The sequence below is a fragment of the Biomphalaria glabrata genome, chromosome 1, assembly GCF_947242115.1.
Source record: "Biomphalaria glabrata chromosome 1, xgBioGlab47.1, whole genome shotgun sequence".
NCBI lineage: Eukaryota > Metazoa > Mollusca > Gastropoda > Planorbidae > Biomphalaria > Biomphalaria glabrata.
This window is the reverse complement of record NC_074711.1, coordinates 35,185,313-35,205,948: the sequence shown is the minus strand read 5'-3', so window position 1 is coordinate 35,205,948 and position 20,636 is coordinate 35,185,313. Positions and strand designations below refer to the sequence as shown.

Here is a 20,636-nt window from a genome sequence, read left to right as displayed (position 1 = left end):
CATCAGATGATATCAAAATTAAATATCAATGTGGATCTACAGTGGATCCCTGGACACATTTGCATCATGGGAAATGAAAAGGTAGATAAGCTATCAAAGGCAGGTTCATCTATGGAACAACCAGATAGACCTGTTAACTACCCCACCCTAAGGTCAATGTTAGTCAACAATCACAAAGAGGAGTGGCTCAACCAATGGGCATCAGGAAACACAGGCAGAGACATGTACAAAGAAATGACTAAGCCTAACAAACTGGACAGTATTAACTTCCTCCCGCAAAGAACAATCTACAATTTTCCAACTAAGAACAGGACACACACCACTATTAAATTACCACCTGAACAAAATAAACTCCACACAACTCCCCTTTGCAGACACTGCGCCCACCCCTATGAAACCGTAAACCATATCCTCTTTGAATGCCCCTCCCTAAACCACCTTAGGCAGACCCTACTTCCACTACAGCTGGCTAGAAGAAGAAGAAGAAGAAAGCCAGGGTTGGACTTCAAAACCATTTTTGAATTCATAGGAAATGAAAAATATATAATATATAATAATGTGTATGTATTATGTCATTGTTTGTGGAGGATCAGTAGTCAGGCTGTGAAATAATTAAAAAAAAAAGATTTAGCTTCCACACAACATGAGATCCTTTTTGTCTATTAATCTATGTCATCGTGATTCTCTGTAGAAACAAAAGTCATAAGTTCATTCCTGATTTTTTTTTACCATCATGTCCTTTACACATATCTGTTCTGGAATTTATGTTAAAAATATACAACTAGTCCTTAAGAATTCAAATATAACAAATCTACGTCCATTTATTAAATACATTTCTTTTTATTTCTTTCACCAAAATGAACAAAAAATTTACACTTTTGTGTGCATACTTTATGTACATTAACATTTTTGCTAATAACTAGCAATATAGTCTGTAAATAAATAATATACACATTTTCAATAATCACACTGTACACCTGTACATTTCATTGAGGCGCCTCTACCAAGATATTCATTAATTTACTTAATTCCTGTGCCCGCATACAGATTCCTGAGTGTTCTTCAATCTTAGAAATATGTTGGTTTAGGAAGTTACTATTTTGACTGGGTGAAAACAATAATTTTATCCTTACTTATCCGTTGATACTTGAAACTCAATTCTCTAGAAAGAATTAAAAACCAGTATACACAGTCATGTAGCTATTCTCAAAATAAAATAAGCAAAGGCCTATTGAGCAGGCTGTAAATTATATATGTAAATTATACTGAATGAAAAAAAAATACTTATAATTTGTTATAACAAACAGCAATTTGAAACACAAGTATAATTTTTCTAGCAGTTTTAAGTTTGTGACTACAAATACAGAAATTCTTTTTCCTTTTGAAAGTTCCATATTTCAGGTACTAATATTTACATTTGAGAGGTTTCACAATTAGAAAATTGTGTCAACATTTTTTCCAAACATGTCCAGTGGACATTACAAATCAAAGAAAAAATAAAATATCCTGTTTTTAAAAGTTGTAGCTCCACCAAAGGGTCCATGTGGCAGATCTAATCTACAAGTTCAATGTCAAGATAAAAGAGAAGCTAACAACAAGAGATAGCATGAAACTTTGAGTAGAAAGTCTTCCTCAAAGACAAAGCAGGTGGAATTTGAAAGCTAAAAGAAGGCCACATCCATTTGATGACCAGATAATGATGTAGAAAACATTTGTACTGTGGTGCATACATGTTGATGTGATGCCCTTCACATACTAGAGTAGGTTTTATTCTCTCAAGCCTAGTACAGAAGATGCTAATAGGAAAGGAAGCACAAAGATTCAGAATAATAACGACATTGTTTAAAATAAAGAAAGTTTATCCTCATTACAGACAGCCAAGAGGAGATCAATAATTAGCTTTATAGAAGATTTCAGGGAACTTTTGGAAAATATCCAACTAAAGGGAAAATGGGAGTCCATAATGAAAAAATTAATGAAGATAAAAGGGGGTATGAAGTTATGGACATCCATGCAATAAAAAAATTAAACACAAAACGGAGAAAGATTTGTAGACCAAGTTAGTTGACACAGTCAAGCCATTGGAGGCAGTTTATTCTTTCATACAAACACTTGGAAGACAATCAGATTGAAGATCAGAACCACCAAATCTGCAATAGCAAGAACTTGAGATGCACTTGACAATAACTAAAGTGAGAACAGAGGCGAATGATGGTAGTCAAGCTGAAGCCAGAGGAAAAACCCAACAAAGTACATAGAGAAAAAAATGTCAGCTCTACACTGGAAAGGATTTCAGACCAGACCAGTGCTATAAAAACAGGAGGCATGGTGGCCTATAAAAACAAATTTAAAAGTACCGTAGTTCAGAAATAAAGACAAAGACTGCCTACAAAATCATCATTCAGGAGGTTGTAGTATACAGTTGATATAGAAAGAGTAATTCTTAACATTAACTTTTTCTATGATCAAGAAAAAAAGTCAACATTTAAAGATGCAGAAAGCAGAACTACAAAGGAAGCCCAAGAAGGAGAAAAACTGCTAAGGACTAACAGAATTTTGGAGAAAAAAAAAGGAGAAAATAGAACATTTTGAAGCACTAAATCCTCCAGAAATGGACTTGATTGAGAGAAACCAGAAGAAAATAAGGCAGTGGACAAATTCCAGCAAAGGTTCTAAAAGTAGACTCTATGAAAGACAAATGAGTATGAAGACAACATGATCAAACTTCTCAAGAAAGTTGGCCTCATCAACTGGGATAATTACAAGTATCACACTACTTCCAGTGCATGTAAAGTCTTAAACCAGATCCACTTAGAATGAAACATCTAAATTGAGGGATCACCAGATATGTTTCAGAAATAAGAGATATTGCTAAAATCTAATTGCAAACCTAGCCATCATACTGAAACTGTCACTAGAACAGTGCTCATCAATATTTATGAATTTCTTAGAATATCAGCTTATGACCCTCTGGAGGCTACTATAACATTACAGCAGCCTGAAAAGATAATTCAAACACTTACAAAAGACAGCTCACAAACCAGTACCTACTATTGACAAGGTTGCCTCTATGGAAACATCCACCATATGTTTATTGTAGAATTATTTTAAAGATGTGGACTAAGCTGATGATATTGCATTTCTCAACTACAAGTCCAAGTATGAAGTATGAGACTCCAAAAGCCCATTTGTACTAAATGTTATCTCAACACATATTATTTACAATTAAACTAAAATACATTAATATGTCCTAATTGCACTACAGTACATTTACACTTTCTTTCAGCTTAACCAAAATTTCAAATGAAACTTAATGAATTTTATTGCAAATAGATGAAGGCATGAAAACATTTTTTCAAACTCAAATAACTGAACTTTCATGTTGTTTTTTCTTTCACAAGTCCATTGAAAATAACACATTATAAGAAAGTTAAACAAAATATATTCTCTTTGGGTGGACAAGAGGATTTAAACTCAAGATCCTTCTCTAGGAGCCTAAGTTCTTTAGGTCTTCCAAAAGTTTAATAAGAATACGAAACATTCCTGAATACAAAAATGGATTTTTACTTTTTTGATTTTCATAAATTTTCAATTCCATCAGATTCAAAAGCACCAAATACAACCCTGAAATTATTATTAGATTACTATTTATTGACTGTTTTAGAAAGTGCTAATTTCTTTTTTATATTTTTCACACACATAATATACTTACATTGATAAATGTTTTGTTTTTCTAACAATTGAACAACTGTTCAAGTTTTTTTTCTTCAAAAATCAATTATTTGTTATTTTTCACCATAGTCAGAAAGCTGATTTCTATTTCCATTCACTGTCTTGTTCAAATGGCTTTAATGCTGTGTGGGTCTACTGGAGTGTTGTAGGTCAACTGAGAGAACTGAGATATATTAACAGGAGTTGCACCAAGACCAGACAAATGGAAGAAATAAGATTGTTTTTCAACTTGGACTGTCAGGGAATTTACTCCAGCATCTTTAAAGATTGAGGAAACCTGGATAAAAGAAAATATTTTATCTATGACAATCGGATACAAATGTTTTGAAAAATGTGTTTTTCTAACTATTACATATATTTACAGATGAATGTTATAAATTAGAAGTTTACTAGTTACTGTATTTTTGTGCATATAACCCGCAGGCCATACAAGTTTTTACGCACAAATGGCAGATGTGCTGAGTGTACAAAGGTGCAGGGTATACAAAATTTATTTTACTACAAAAAATATCACATAGCGAAACTATGGACACACCTGTGGGTGTTTATACCTCCTATAGTTAGCTGTGAAATGTTATTAAAAAGCTTTATGAACATCTCATTATAAACCTCAAGAAAACAAATAGCACTTATGATAGTACTTTATGTACCGGGAGTTTAAGCAGGTTTATGGCACATGTGGGTTCAGGTGGTACAATATTATTCTTACTTATTTTGTAATTTGTGCTGGGTATACTTGTGTGCGGGTTATATGCACGAAAGTACAGTAGTTACAAAGTCCAACCTGTGATATGATCCGCTGCTCTTGAGCTTGCTGGGACACTTGAATGTGAATCATTCCAATAACCTTGTTGGCAGTATGAGACCAAAAATGAGGCTCCCGATAGGACAAAACACCTTCAATGGCTTTAATCTGAAAACAAAGTATTGATTTGTATCAGTAAAATGTTTGATTGTTCTTAATTGGTAGATCATTATTTAATGTATTTTACATTTTAAAATATTTAAATAGGAAATACACAATTAAATGTTTTTTTTAAGGGAAGATGAGCCTCACTCTCTTGACTATCATTATCACAGATTAGTAGACTAAACCCAAACTATGAAAAATAAGTTATCAAACACTAAAATGTTTTGCAGACACACACCTTTAACAACTGAACAATTGACTAAGCTGTGGGTTCCTAACCTTTAAAAAAAAACTACACATAAAAGTGTTTTTTTTGTCCTGAAAAATGGTAAGATTGTGTTTTAATTAGTAAATTGTTTAAAGTTACAAATATTTTGAATATGATTCGACTTCAGTACAAACTGTTTGAAATAAATGATTTAGCTATGGTAGCACTGCACTATTCTGTACTAATAATTACCTTGTGTAAAGCTTTAGAAATCACTTCATCCAACTCAGAAGGGGATCTAAGTATGAGGATGATTGCAGTTTCTTTCAAGAGAGGTATAACACTTAGAAATATCATGGTAGCAATAAATAAGGAGCAGATTGGATCTGCAATATTCCAGCCAAAGTTCTCAATAAGAAGAGTTGAAATAATGACACCAACACTGCCCAGGGTATCCGCAACAACATGGAGAAACACTCCTGCACAAAAATAAAAGTAATTACATATATCTTTACTAACTGTGACATAATGGGGAAATAACTATTTTTGATTACTTGTATAGTTAGGAGTGATTCCCCTTATGTAGTTTATAAAAGGCCTTGCAAACTGTGTTTAGTTGCCACTTGCTCCTGAGTTACCAGCTTGACCACTTGACCTGTGTTGTGTATAGTATTTTTTCTGTTAGTGGTCGTGTGTCATGGGGTACTCGGAGAAGTGTGCCCTGCTCTGGAGATCTTTGGGCTAAGTATGTCTTTAGTATTATTGTATTTTATATAATGTATTTATTAATAGATATAGCCCCAAATGATTTCCAGGCAGTATATTTTTTTACCCTGATGTTCTGCATCCTGGGGTACTCCCAAACGTGACATATTTTTGTAACCTTTTTCTGAGGGATTCAACCTGTATTGAATCATCAGATGGACTTTACATATTTTTATAGCCTTGTCTCTGAGGGATTCAACCTGTATTGAATCATCAGATGGGCTTTACCAAACGGATGGCTATAGGTGGGATTCTGTGAAGCTTGTAGGCTCATAGGTTTCCCTGAAGCCTATAGTTCATCATGACCATTTTGTTTTTTTTTGGCTAAAAGTGGTTAGTGTAAGCCTGAAGCCTGTAACCATAGTGTAGCCAAAAGTGGTCGTATTTCGACCTGAGGCATGTGACCTTTAGTTGGCTGTGTAAGCCGGAAGTTTGTAACCCAATGGTCAAAAGTGGTCATGTGTTGACCTGAGGCCTGTGACCTGTATTTTTGATAACCAGAATGTGACGATAATGTAACATATGACTAGGGCTGTGTGCCATATTATTTTTGAGTATCTTTTGTTTACTTTTTGTTGTGGCAGCCTGTGAGTTAATGGCCATGTATTTACACCTTTATTTTATTCATGTAAATAAACCATGTAAATATGTTTACACAACACAGGTCAAGTGGTCAAGCTGGTAACTCAGGAGCAAGTGGCAACTAAACACAGTTTGCAAGGCCTTTTATAAACTACATAAGGGGAATCACTCCTAACTATACAAGTAATCAAAAATAGTTATTTCCCCATTATGTCACACTAACATATAACAATGGTATACATTTTTACTCCAGCAATCAGCAAAAAACAATTCAAATAATACATTGCACAATTAGACTCAAACAACACTTTTAAGTTGCTGTAAATTACATATGACAAATTAATTTCTTCTCTATTGCCTTATTTCTTAATATGATATGACTTTTCCATTTCAATGCATTAAATGAAATTCATCTCCTCAGTTAACAAAAACAACTTGTACTATAAAACTGAGTGTGAATAAAATAAATTAGAATGGTAATTAATGAATTGCAACTTAATTATTAGCGGCCCCCGAAAGGGGAAAAGACGCTATTAGTTTTGTCTGTCCGCCTGTTCCATTTAGATCTCGTAAACTAGAAAAGATATTGAAAATCCGACATCACAATATTTTAGACCATTCAAAGTTCTGATGCAACAGCTACTTTTTTTTTTCTGAAAGCGAAAAATCTAATTTTTAAAATCAGTTATGCAAGCAGTTTTTTAAATAGAAAAAGCTAATTAGTATGCATTATAAGTTAGACCTAATTTAAAACGAATAGTAATCTTGTAAACTTCAATTTCCTAAACTATTTTTTTTAATGCAGACATTAAAAAACTTTTTTTTTTTTAGAGATTGAACATTTTTCAAAACAATTAGATCAATTATAAGACATCAGTTACGCCAGGGTAGGCACGGTAGCTAAGCGGTAAAGCGCTTGGCTTCGAAACCGGGGGAACCAGGTTCGAATCCAGGTGAATACTGGGATTTTCAACCTTGGAATCTTTGGGCGTCTCTTGAGTCCACTCAGCTCTAATGTGTACCTGACATTAGTTGGGGAAAAGTAAAGGTGGTTGGTCATTGTGCTTGCTACATGACACCCTCGTTAACCGTAGTCCACAAAAACAGATGAACTTTACATCATCTGCCCTATAGACCACAAGGTCTGAAAGGGGAACTAGTTAGGCCAGGTTCACATCTAACTTTACACTCACTTTCACCTATCCTTTGATCTGCGGTACCGTTGGGGCACTACACAAGATCTGTTAACCTTCTTTCTCCATTCTTATCTCTCATTTGTCTGATATAATTTCATTCGGATGTTCTTTCTGAAAATATTGAAGCCTGCCTGGGTGGACCACTTCGGGGACCGATTTTGAGTTTGTGTTTCCACACAAACTGTCTTTTGTAACCTTGTGTTATTATAATTTATAGGTAAAGGTACCAATTTTAATGATAGAGCCTTAACAAGCATTCAAACTTGTAGGTCTCTCTTTTGAAACAGTGGACTTTTCTACAACATCCTTTATTTAGATACAATTATTGTTTAAACTTAAATCTGAAATTTCCACTTCTAATTTTTTTTTAGTGATCCCTGAAAGGGGAAAAGCAGCAATTAGTTTAGTGTGGTCTGTCTGTTCATCTGTCTCTTTTGGAAATCTGATTTCACCATATTTTTCAGCATGATAAAAATAGCTGTAATGTTATTTTGAAACAAAGTATGAAAACCACTTTTTATACACACAAAAAAACACTGCTTTTAAAATTATAGGCTTCTTAAAAGGGTTCTATATTATATACAAAGAATAGTAAAATAGGGGTAGTAACCAGAATATATGGGACAAAATTTAAAAAGAAAAAAAAATTAAATATGAAGTTTTATCATTTGTCAAAATAATATTTCAAAAAATGCCTATTTGACTTATTTGTTTTCTACTGTGCAGACTACCAATTGTTTACCAAAATCAAGATTTACTAGGTTGTGGGGGATATAATTTTGTACCATCAGTACATCTTTAGTGCCACTACATGGTGTCATTATTTTATCCATCTCTTTGTCTACTTGTTGAAAATATGGTAGTGATCATACTGGCCATATTCAGACATGTGAAAACAAAAGGGATTTTATGCAGTAGATGTCAGAGATTGCAAGCGATTAAGCTTTGAATGCACATTAGTAGTAGTTCATAGTTTTTGATATCCAGAAATGATGGCTAAAAAATTATTATTATAACTTTTATATAGCGCTACTTTCATGCTTATAGCATGCTCAGAGCGCTTTTGGTCCAATCTCATTTGTGGACCAGTGGGGGGTAGGGGGTATCTAGGAGTTGGTTTTCCGTGCTGCCTTTAGGCGCTCGGTAAACACAACTCTGCCCGAGTCGGGTGTCGAACCTCGAGCCCCCTTCTAGGTAGCCAAGCCAAGTTCAAGCGCACTTGGCCTCTCGACCACGCTTCCCAAAACAAAATATCAAATCCTGACTTTTGATTCAAGATAAACTCTGATTGGCTACAGTCCTCTGGCAAGAAAATGCTGTTCAGGGTAGTTTCTCAGAGCATCCATACAATGCAGACACATTCACTCTCAGCTCCCAGAGCTGGGGTCACTGATACAATATGTGCTACTGTTTCCTTTGACTTCTTGTAGTGGCAACAACAGGAATTATAGTTTGGTTGGAACCAGGCATAATTTTCATGTACGGGACAGTTTTCCATTCTCCACTGCATTATTATCAATTGTTCCATCCTGTTTATCATTTCTCCACTCTAGATTCTTACCAGGAATTTAACTATTTCTTGTGTATCCAGGATTTTAACTATTTCTTGTGTATCCAGGATTTTAACTATTTCTTGTATATCCGGGATTTTAACAATTTCTTGTGTATCCAGGATTTTAACAATTTCTTGTGTATCCAGGATTTTAACAATTTCTTGTGTATCCAGGATTTTAACAATTTCTTGTGTATCCAGATTTTAACTATTTCTTGTGTATCCTGGATTTTAACAATTTCTTGTGTATCCAGGATTTTAACAATTTCTTGTGTATCCAGGATTTTAACTATTTCTTGTGTATCCAGGATTTTAACAATTTCTTGTGTATCCAGGATTTTAACAATTTCTTGTGTATCCAGGATTTTAACAATTTCTTGTGTATCCAGATTTTAACTATTTCTTGTGTATCCGGGATTTTAACAATTTCTTGTGTATCCAGGATTTTAACAATTTCTTGTGTATCCAGGATTTTAACTATTTCTTGTGTATCCAGGATTTTAACTATTTCTTGTGTATCCAGGATTTTAACAATTTCTTGTGTATCCAGGATTTTAACAATTTTTTGTGTATCCAGGATTTTAACAATTTCTTGTGTATCCAGGATTTTAACAATTTTTTGTGTATCCAGGATTTTAACTATTTCTTGTGTATCCCCTCATGGATTATATTTACATTTAGACTTGAAGAGCCTATCAAACAGGGATCTATTATCTTCTCAATATAATATTTTGGCAAAGATAAACATCATCATTTTTTATCTCTGTGTCCATAAATGAAGTTTGAGTTGCAAATTGAAAAGAATAAAATAAATCTTAACTAGCAATAATAGTGAAAATACAAAATAATAAGTGCCAGTCTACAAGATTAACTTTTGTTTAGAAAAAGTAAAGGCTGTTACTTATGCTATTGATCACAGAACCTGATAATCTGTTGGTGACATACATTTTACTACAGTTCTTCAAGAACTGTACTTTTGATGGAACCCATCAGAAAATGCTTCAATTAAATTTTAAAAACATTTTAATCTAGTTTGTTGATTTCTTTGAACAATTACAATTTTTATGCCCTAAAGAGGAAGTATTTGAATTGAAAAAAAAAATGACTAAATAAGATTCTAATTGAACTGCCATTCCTCAATCAAGCCAGTGGGAACACTGACTATTATTTTTATTTTACACAGTTGCCTGAAGCAAAGTGTCCCCCAATACATGTCCATAAAAGGCTTTTCATAAAAGGCTTGCTGATTAGTCTGTTTTTCTAATTTGAAAAGCAAAATGTACCTTCCATGTTGGTGTTATGATGAGAAGGAGGTGCACTACACTCTTGAGAACCATGACTATGTCCATGACCTCCACTGTGACTATGGCCATGACCCCCACCATGACTGTGACCATGACCTATTGCAGGAGTATGACTATGACTGACAGCAGCCCCATGACTATGACCATGTCCTCCACCATGACTGTGACCATGAGATAAAGAACTCTGAAATGCCACTATTCCTGTAAGGTTGACCAGAAGTCCCAAAACAGAGACAGTCTGTAGATTTAAAGATATAAAGCTAACTAAAACATAACTATTAGAGAACCCTAATAAATGACATAAAAAAAATCATGTCAAACATTATACATTATAAAATGTCTTCTGTGTTAAGAACTATTATATAAACAAGATTATTTAAAACAAATCTCTAGAAATAAAAAACAATTTTGCACAATTTAATAAAGAAAAAAAAAATCCCACTGCCTTTTGACTTCAACTTTTTATGAAATAAAGAAAATCTCTACAAATTTTTTTTTGTCAATGTGATATATATTTATAGCATAGGTACTTGCCTATGTAATATGCTATTCATCTAATTTAAAATCTAAAATGGATAAGTCCATATTGCTCACCAACAATCTTTCAGTAATTACTTCTGGTGGTTCAAAAAGACGGGCAAAAGCTTCAGCAAACACAAAAATGGCAATAATAACTAGAAACAATCCATTTATAAATCCTGAGAGCACTTCCACTCTGTCAAACCTGAAATATAAAAACAACAAAAAAGAATGCATTACATGCAGACTTTGTAAGAAAGCAAGTTTAATAGTCATCATCATCATCATCTTTCCTTTGCAATCCTCATGGAACATAGGGCCTCAGTAAAAACATGCCACTCTCCACGGTCTTTTGCTAGTTTTTAATGGCTTCCCAGCTCTTTCCTGTTCTCTCGGCTTCATCTAGTACACTGCTTCGCTTTGTTCTTTTTGGTCTTCCTCTATGTCGTGTTCCCTAGGGGTTCCATTCTAAGGCCTGTCTAGCTCTGTTGTTGGTATCTTTTCTAAGGGTGTGACCAATCCATTTCCACTTCCTCTCTAAGATTTGCACCTCTATATTTTTCTGTCCACTCATCTCCCACAGTTTGGTGTTTTCTATTTTGTCGTACCAGTGTATTTTTAAGACATTTTTCAGACATCTGTTGATGTAGATCTGTACTTTTTTTGTTGTTGCTTCAGTTGTTCTCCATGTTTCAGAACCATATAGTAGGACCGCCTTGACATTAAGTTAAAGATTATTTTAGTCTTGTTAGAGATGTGGGGAGATTTACAGCTTGGTTTTAGGTATGTAAATGTCTGATGCACTAGATTTATACGACGTTTAATGTCTTCATCTGTTCCACCTGATACACTGACTACACCCCCAAGGTATATAAAACTATCTACTTGGTCTATGGTCTGAGAATCTAGTTCTATGTCTCCAATTTGTTTAAGTACTTTAAGCACTTTTGTTTTTGGTGGTTTATTTTGAGGCCTACTCTTTTTCCTACTTCACTTAAAGCTGTGACCTTTTCTTGCATATCCAGTAGTCTGTGTGATAATAAGGCTATGTCATCTGCGAATTCCAGCTTTTGTGCGAAAGTCCATTGGATTCCTTTCCCTGAATTAGAGAAGGCTCAAAGTTTTCTAGTGCTAATGTCTCAATGAAATCTAAAATTTTGAAAGATTTTGTGAGAAAACAAGTTTTCTAGTGCTAATGAAATCTAAAATTTTCAAAAATTTTGTGAGAAAACAAGTTTTCTAGTGCTAATGAAATATAAAATTTTGAAAGATATACCCGTATGAAAAAACTCTGGTGGCTTTCCATCTCACCATAATTGAAGCATAAAGCCCCATAACAAGAGCTGAACAGTCAAATAACATGTGGAAGCCATCAGATATCAGGCCAAGGCTATTGGTCCAAACACCATACAACAGTTCAACAAATGTAAAACCTAAAAAAAAATAAATTCAAAATCAAGCTTAATGTAACTATACTATAGTGTGATAATTCTAAAATCTCATCACTAAATAAAGAAACAAATGTTACCTAAATTTACACAAAGAAAATAAAAAATCTTTCTTGAGTCTCCATCCTCTAAGATCTGTTTCAGACCATTCTTTAAAAGATTGATGATTGAGTGAGAGGTTTTTTGTAAGGCTTCACTGGATATAGAATACAAAGGCAGCCCAGCAGGGTTATAACCTATAAAACTTCCTTTAGCCGCACGTCCTCTGGTCATGACCATTCGAGTTGCTGAAATACAGAAGAAACTACCTTGCTATTTTGATAACTGTTGTCAAAATGCAGATAAAAAGTGTCTGTTGAATGCATAAAATAACATTATACTTTTTTAGAAATGTTTTAGTTGATTTAAACTTTCAAGCATATATTTTTTAAAAGTACAGTATTAACAAAGCTAATTGAAAAAAATACTTTAAAAAAATGTTCATTATAATAGAATTTAACAAACAACATCAAAACACTGACCTAACAGAAAAGCCAAAGCACTAAATAGAACACCTCCAGACAAAACATGATCTTCTGTTAGAATGTCCAGTTTGTGTAAAGATGTCACTCTGGTGACATATGGGTGTGTCCAAGTTAAGCTCAACACTATGGCAGTTGTAAATATAGCTACTGGTGCTAAAAATACAGATTTCACTGGCTGTAAATGGCTGCTGGCAAGACTTTCAATGTAGAAGTCAAAGATACCCACAAATAAAATCACCATCAACATAGGCACAATGAGGTATTGCCAGGACTGTATCTCACTCTGAAATAGATCAGTTAAGTCTATTACTTCTAAATATATTGAAATACAGAAAACATGGAACATACTATATTTCTATATTAAAAAACATTCTTTACTGTACTGAATTGAGAGATTTGTCTTACAATAAATCATTCAAACCATTTCTTGATATTTAGTATAATAATACCAGTAATAGATGAAGAAATAAACAAACTACTAGAATATAAAAAAAAAAAAGAGACACGAAAATGTCATCAAAATCGGTAAACCAGTTAAAGTTAACCCAATAGCTCCTATTTCTGGTTTGAAAAATCCGTAACATACCCTAAGCAAAAAGGGGTAACTCTATGAAGAATTTATTTTTTTTAACTAGACATACTGTTCTATTTTTTAAAGATGTTTGTCTATTTATTAGTATTAGATTTTAAATGTTTATTATTTTACAAAAAATATTTGTCTGGTTGAAAAAAAACAAACTTTTATACCTTTAGAATATAAAAAATTATATTTCCCAGGTGAGGGCTTATACACTGGGGCTATGGGCCAGTTCGTTTAAAAAAATAATTTTAAAAAAGCTATACATATTCAGTTTTCACTAAAAAAGAGTCACCATACTCTCATTTTTGTTCTCAACAAGAAACGATGAGCTCTTTTTATAGGAAAGTTAAAAACGCTTTCTACTGCTTTTAGGACTCAACCATAGAAGATCCACAATACAGCGGTAGGAGCTATTTCATTAATTCAAACTTCAGTAGTAAATTTAAGAAACTAGTAAGCATTGGTAATAACATTGGTAGTCAATTGAATGAAACAAGTAAAACATTGATACTAACTTTAGTAGTAAATGAAATGAAACAAGCACTGATACAGACTTCATTAGTAAATTGAATGAAAAAAAGTACTGATACTAACTTCAGTAGTAAATTGAATGAAACAAGCCCAAGGCCAAAGTATTCCAGCTGAAACTAATGTAGATAAACTATGAAGTCGCTTAGCTCCTCCTACTTCCACAGAGAGTTTTTTGGATGCTGAAGTGTATCCTGAGTGCAGACATAAAGTCAAGAACAACAATAGCACACCACCCTGTAAAAGAAAAAAAAAAAAAAAGAGTTTCAAACTGAGTCTTAGTACAGCAGTATAAATAACTTTAATGTTAACAGTATGGGAATACAATTTACCTTGTGATCAGACCAACCTAAAAAGTCAATGCCATGTTTGAAAATATGTGTAAAAATATTATGATGAATGCTTTCGGCTGTGAATAAAACATATGATATTGCATTAATGATGTTTGACATTTAATATATAATCATAATGCTTAAATAAAATGTAAAATTAAAAATTAACTTAGATAACCTTTAGTGTTATCCTCCTGAAATGATATTAACAGAACAATAATTTTGCTTGACTAACTTTTACTATATTCAATACAGAAATATTTGATTATCTACCATTGTTATCACTGTCAGCCATCTGTGTGAGTTTTTCATCATGATCAAACACAAGAAGGGCCACAATGCCAACAAGAAATATTACAGCACCTCTAGCCTACAAATATTGCAATAAAGGAAACAAAGTTTGGTTTTAAGAATTAGAATTAGAGTAAGTAATAAGAATAATGTAACTGAATATGACATTTCTATATCAATATAAATATACATGTATTGTAGACCTGCCTACCTAAAAAAGTCCAAATGTGTAACACTAATGGTCAAAATATTTATCTTATCTTATATAATACAGACGTTACTTCAAAAAAGAAGATGATTACTTCCTACGTGTCGTGCATTTAGTCATGCATATTAAGCAGTGAATTAAATTCTGACAAGTCACTGGTTTTCCTGGCTAGCTCAAGCAACCCATTCCATGCTCTAATAGCACTAGGGAAGAAGGAGTATTTGTACAAATTTGTCCTAGCATATGGGATGAGGAATGTGCCTTTATCTTTGTGTCTTTCAGAGTATTTTATTAAATTTTGTTTTTGTATTTGAAGATTATGGTTCAGTGTTTTATGTATAATTGCTACTTTACTTTTGAGTCTTCTGTCCTGAAGGCTTTCTAAATTTAGTGATTTTACTAAAGGTGTTACTCTAGTCAAATGTGAATATTCTTTTGTTATGAATCTCACTGCTCTAGTTTGTGTCTGTTCCAGTTTCTTAATGTTTTCTTGAGTTGAGGGGTCCCAAACGGAGGATGCATATTCTATTATTGGCCTAACCAAGGTTAAATAACATTTTAGTTTTATGTTCTTATTTGATTTATGGAAATTTCTTTTAATAAACCCTAATGCTTTGTTTGATTTTTTTATAGTTTCATCAATATGTGGATTCCATGACAGTTTTTCATTTATTATAACACCTAGGTATTTTGCGTTTTTAGTCTGTGTTACTGGTTTGCCATGAATAAGATAAGTGGAATTAATTTGTTTTAGTTTTTTGTTACTCTTTACAACTGACATTTTTCTGGGTGGAAAGACATGCTCCAATTTGATTCCCATTTCTGTAATTCATCTAATTCTCTTTGTAAAATATCTTTGTCTTGTGTTGTTTTTATTGTTCGATATATTATGCAATTGTCTGCAAATAATCTGACTTTTGTTCCTGAACATATGTGTAATGACTATCTTGTCAAGTGCAATATGTATATATATATGAGAGAGAGAGAGAGAGAGAGAAAGAGAGAGAGACAACATATATACATTAAAAGCAAACAAAATAACATATTTAGATCCGATCCTTACATTATAGAAGACCATTTTCCCCTTTTTCAATTATTACAGGCCATCAAATCTAAGGGTCACAACTGTAACTAGTAAATTTAGAATCTAGTAGCGGAGTGTTCTATAGTTTAATAATTAAATCTAGATCTAGCTAGTATTACTAGATCTCTATTATAGAGATCTGGTTTAGAATGAGATACCAGAAAAGACATAAGTCAGAAGTAGATTTAGAAAACTAATCATTACATCAAGAGTAGAATGTAGATGTACATCTAGTCTTCTACTTCTAGACTAGATTTAAGACTTAGAATAGATTAAATGTCATAAGATCTGAGGATTACTGATCCAGTGATCCGCTACAAATGTACTTAGATTAGATCTGTAATGATTGTCAGTAGTAGATTAGATCTAAACTTAATCAATCTAGATCATACTAAATTTAAATCTAGATGCTAGATCAAGTAGATCTAAAATATAAAGAATCTAACTAGATCAAGATGTAATCTAAGGCTAGATCTATACTTATGTTTCTATAAGAGGGCGCTGCAATATTTTTTTTTTATCAAAAGGAATATGGAGATCAGTGACTCTTTTTTAACATTTGACTTTTTTGAAGATCCAAAATAATTAGTTACTAATGAACTAAAAAAAAAGTTGTATCGAGTAGTTGCTAATTGAATGGTACTAACAGGCCACTCACAGCACTAATTTTTTTCTTCATGTACTAGGCTAGTCCTAACCGCTAAGAACCAATCAATGTATAAATCTGGGCGTGATGTCATCACCCCACCTTTTATGTTTATTTTTTCCAAATAGAAAGTCATAGAGTGACCCCCAGGACCTCTCATAAGTAAGTTAGAGAGGACAAAAATAAGGATACAAAATGCATATTGTGACCAGTTTAATTTGTATTTGTGTTTTTTTTCCCCAAGATTTTGCAAAATGAATACATATTTTGCATAACAGTAGGCAGGTCTGGTATTGTAAACAACAAAAATGTTTCAAACAATTAAAAGCATTATGTTCTCAAGCAAAATTTCTGAAGAGTAATTAATAAAAATGAAAAAATATAATTACCTTAGACGGTCCTCCATTGCCATTAGATGAAATGAGAGCACTAGCTCCAGTTATAATGACAAGTTCATTATGTTCAAATAGTAATATGGTCCTTGTAAAATAACAACATGGGTTATATTATGCAACAATATAAATAAAAAAAAAAAAAAATTTATTAAGAATTTTTTTGAATGAGGTTTCAATGCTAAAAGTTTAATGACCATATTAATAACACACATTTTTGGCTGATTTTATTTTTCATGACTTTACAAATATTGAGTATTTACTAAAAAATAATGTATGGCTTCCACAAGATCCAACTTTCTATACTTTTGAGAAGTTGAAATTCTCTCTGTGGAGACAAAAATGGTGATTTGAGCAGGCCAATTTCCCCTAATTTTAATAAACTGGCTACGTAAACCAGGCAGAAAAAAAAGAGAAATACTAAAAAGAAAATGGAAAGAGCACATCGAAGAATGACTAGTTTAATCTGTGCTACTACTCCAAGGTCAGAGATAGTAATGGTTGTAAAAGAAACCAACAAACTCAACATAGTTAGAAGTAATGCAGCAATTCCCACCAACCTTTAACATCAGGTTTAAGAGATAGGTTTAAAATGTATGACTACGGCAAGAGAATTCAGCTAATCCAAATGTCATTGTTCCACTTAGTATAAGGTGTAATAAACTATTTGTACAAGAGAAATATGTTAATTTAAGAGTGCTAAGACTGAATTACCTTAATGGTCCACACAGTGTTAGACCAAAGATCCACAAAAAGCTAATGACAGTTCCAAAAAATGCATGCCTCCAGATCCTGAACCACTGAAAGTTTATTTTCTATGTAATAGTTACATTTTGTTCAAAAATCATTAATAATAAAGATAAAATATGATAGATATGTATTATTATGAAGATAAGAAGCAATAAGTAGAATATTTACACACATAAGTAAAAAAAAAAAGTTAACAAGTAAAACAGCTACAGAAACACAAGCAATAAAAAAAGAAAAATAATTATCAACCACAAAAAAAAAAAAGAAAAAAGACAGGGATATATTTAAATAGAAATTCACAGCCAAAAATGATAAAAGAAAGAGATAGAGAGCTCTAATACAAGCATTATAAAAAAAAATAAAAGAACTGCAAACATACCTGATGTTTTGAAAGACGAGGACCTGAAGAAAATGGTTTTTGCAAAAAGACTAGTGGAATAGAGGACCTAAAAAAATTTTTGTGAAAAATTAATTTGTGCCAGATCACTTAAGTCTAATGGAATGATGTAAATGTATTCATCAAAAAAGTGTATTTCCCATTATTTCAACAAATAAATATAAGCTTAAGGCAATGAACTATAACAAAGTAAATGAAATGATTACCCTGTTTTTAACAAAAAGAGAAATACTACAATAGGAATGAGCTTCAACAAGTCATATGCTATGAAAAGTCCAATAGCTTTGAAAACTTTTGAGAGCAGGAGCAAAATCACATAGACTGTTAATCTGTAGAGGTCCCAAAATTGAAGTTAAGATAATCATGATCGAGAAAATATAAATAATGGTCAAAACAATTTAGAAAAAAAAACAAAAAAAAAACAAATAGTAGTAATGGAAAGGTAAAGCTGAGCCAGGGAATGTGGTGGATTCTGAACACGTCATGTCTCCCACACCCATTCTCTGATCAAGTTTGAACTTTAAACAATTATTTATTGTACCTAACAAAACATGAATCAATAAAAAAAATTAACCAATTAGTCCATTAATTACTGTAATTACTTATTTTGTTTGATACCAAACATGGAAATAAATTCTTCAATATTAAGAAATATGACTTAATATGTGGGGTTTGTCCCCTATAGATAATTGTACAAATTATATCTCCCAAACCCTCTTCAGATCAAGTTGAAACTTTATACATATATTTATTGTACCTATCAAACTAATGTATTGAAAGAATTAAATTATGACCTAAACCAAGAGTTAAAATTAGTCAATAAAATATACCATTCCAGTAAGTCTAGTCATTTAACTATAACGCATATAAAATTAAGGCAGGACATGGTTCATAGGAAATGTTCCAAAAATATGTACATTAATTATCTTAATATATTTATTTTCAAACTTAATATAAGCATTGATTTTTAAAATCTGTAACTAAAGTAAATATAAGAAATCTCTGAGCAGCATGACCTTGAATTTCTTTAGTAATGAAAAAAAAAGTAACTATCGACTTGAAATTTAAAATGTATAATAAATAATATAAAAATGTTGTTAATATTTTTTTTGAAATAACAGAAATACCCTGATGGTGATTTAAGGTTGCGATTGGAAACTGCTTCATTTGATAATAAAGGCACCATCTTCACTTCCTCCACGTCGTGTCAAGAAAATCTTCAATTTGTATACATCTAGAAAAAAAAAGAAGTAACTAATATGTCATCAGACATTTCAAAATTTCATAGAAAGAATGTAAATATATAAATATTAGATAATAATAATAGATAATAACATGTTGATTTTTTAAGTCTGAAGATAGATTTAAATATACATATTCTATTAAATGTGTGGTCTTTCTTTTTTTTTAAAGCTTGATTCTAAATGAATAGGCCTACTCTCCTTCAGTTATTTAAAAACCAAGACACAAACATAGAAGCAAATTTCTTATTCCATTTATAAGCTTAATATCTATAACAAATTCATACAAGTGCTCCTTCTTCCCTGGTGTTATAGAGAATGGAATTGATTGCCTGAATCAGCCAGGGAAACCAATGACTTAGCAGAGTTTTTAAAGTCATTGATTAACATGCATGACTAGTTTTGTTAAATTTCTATTTGTAAATTATGGTTTAGTGTTTTATGCATTTTAGCTATTTTACTTTTTACACTTTTGACCTGAAGTGTCTCGAAGACAAATTTGAATATATTATAAATCTCACTGGTCTGTTTTGTATTTGTTTTAGTTTCTTTACTTTATTTATCATACTTTGTTTTCTTATGTTGAGGGATCCCTAACAGGATGCCTATTCTAACTATACTATTGATAATATTCTTATACTTATTATACTTATAATTAAATCTAGATCTATTATAATATATTATAAGTATAATTAAAGTATACTTGTAGATCTATATACTATATTATAAAAAAATAATATAAATATAATAATTATATAATTTTTATAATATAAAAAATATAATTAATATTGTAATTTATATTGGTCTAACTAAGGCGCCTAAGCCTCTAACTCTAACTCTAAGAGTCTAAGTCTAAGGCCTAAGCCGCAGCTAAGCCTAAGGCCTAGAGGAGGCTCTTATAGTTTGAACACCCCATCGGATTCTCCTTTCTAAACGGGTCGCTTTTTTTTGTTTGTAATTCATTTGCTTTTATGTTTGGAGCTAAAATCGACGATTCGGGACTGAGCATGTCCAATTTTAGATAAGTTCTGGTAATTTTGTTCCGTTTTTCCAAAGCAGATGGCAGTTATTTAGATTCTCGGTAACCATGTATGTTAAGCTGTTGTTTTAACCTCCCCCGGCAATTCATACCCATATAAGGGATGAAGGCTATATCATGAGCCTGTTTGATCGTAGGCTGATGGGCATATCAAAATAAGCTTCCAAACATCTTTAGAAAGACATTCCAATCACATTTATACCGTTAGCTGTTAAATAAAATTAAAAAAGGGGGTGTCCAAACAAATAATAATGAATTCAGCTCATTCTCCTTTTTGAACACAGCAAAATCGTATTAAGAAATATTATTGGGATTAATAAATCTATGATTTTTTCAATGAATAAACATGACCTAGATAGAGATATCTAGAATATATAACTTATGAATGAAAGAAAAAGTGTGGGCTGC

At 32.1% G+C, this 20,636-nt stretch overlaps 1 protein-coding gene across 1 annotated transcript; it reads right to left on the bottom strand.

Annotated features, from left to right (window-relative positions):
* Nucleotides 1-820: 820 nt before the first annotated feature.
* Nucleotides 821-19,183, bottom strand: LOC106072541 (proton-coupled zinc antiporter SLC30A5-like). Its single transcript, XM_013232926.2, has 16 exons — nt 19,076-19,183; nt 18,155-18,277; nt 17,931-17,997; nt 17,516-17,601; nt 16,799-16,889; nt 14,454-14,550; nt 14,181-14,257; nt 13,915-14,085; nt 12,738-13,023; nt 12,297-12,503; nt 12,045-12,201; nt 10,844-10,973; nt 10,229-10,487; nt 5,103-5,329; nt 4,517-4,645; nt 821-4,009 (listed from the first exon to the last, which is right to left on the bottom strand). Exons 1-16 carry the CDS (start codon nt 19,132-19,134, stop codon nt 3,839-3,841), a joined length of 2,337 nt encoding a protein of 778 aa, XP_013088380.2. The 5' UTR covers nt 19,135-19,183; the 3' UTR covers nt 821-3,838.
* Nucleotides 19,184-20,636: the final 1,453 nt, after the last annotated feature.

Coding starts and splice junctions, on each gene's coding strand:
- LOC106072541 (XM_013232926.2), bottom strand. CDS start 19,134: ATGGTGCCTTTATTATCAAATGAAGCAGTTTCCAATCGCAACCTTAAA. Junction 5,330..10,228: donor TCATAACACCAACATGGAAG/GTACATTTTGCT, acceptor ATTTTTGTGCAG/GAGTGTTTCTCCATGTTGTT. Junction 4,010..4,516: donor AGCAGCGGATCATATCACAG/GTTGGACTTTGT, acceptor TCTTTTATCCAG/GTTTCCTCAATCTTTAAAGA.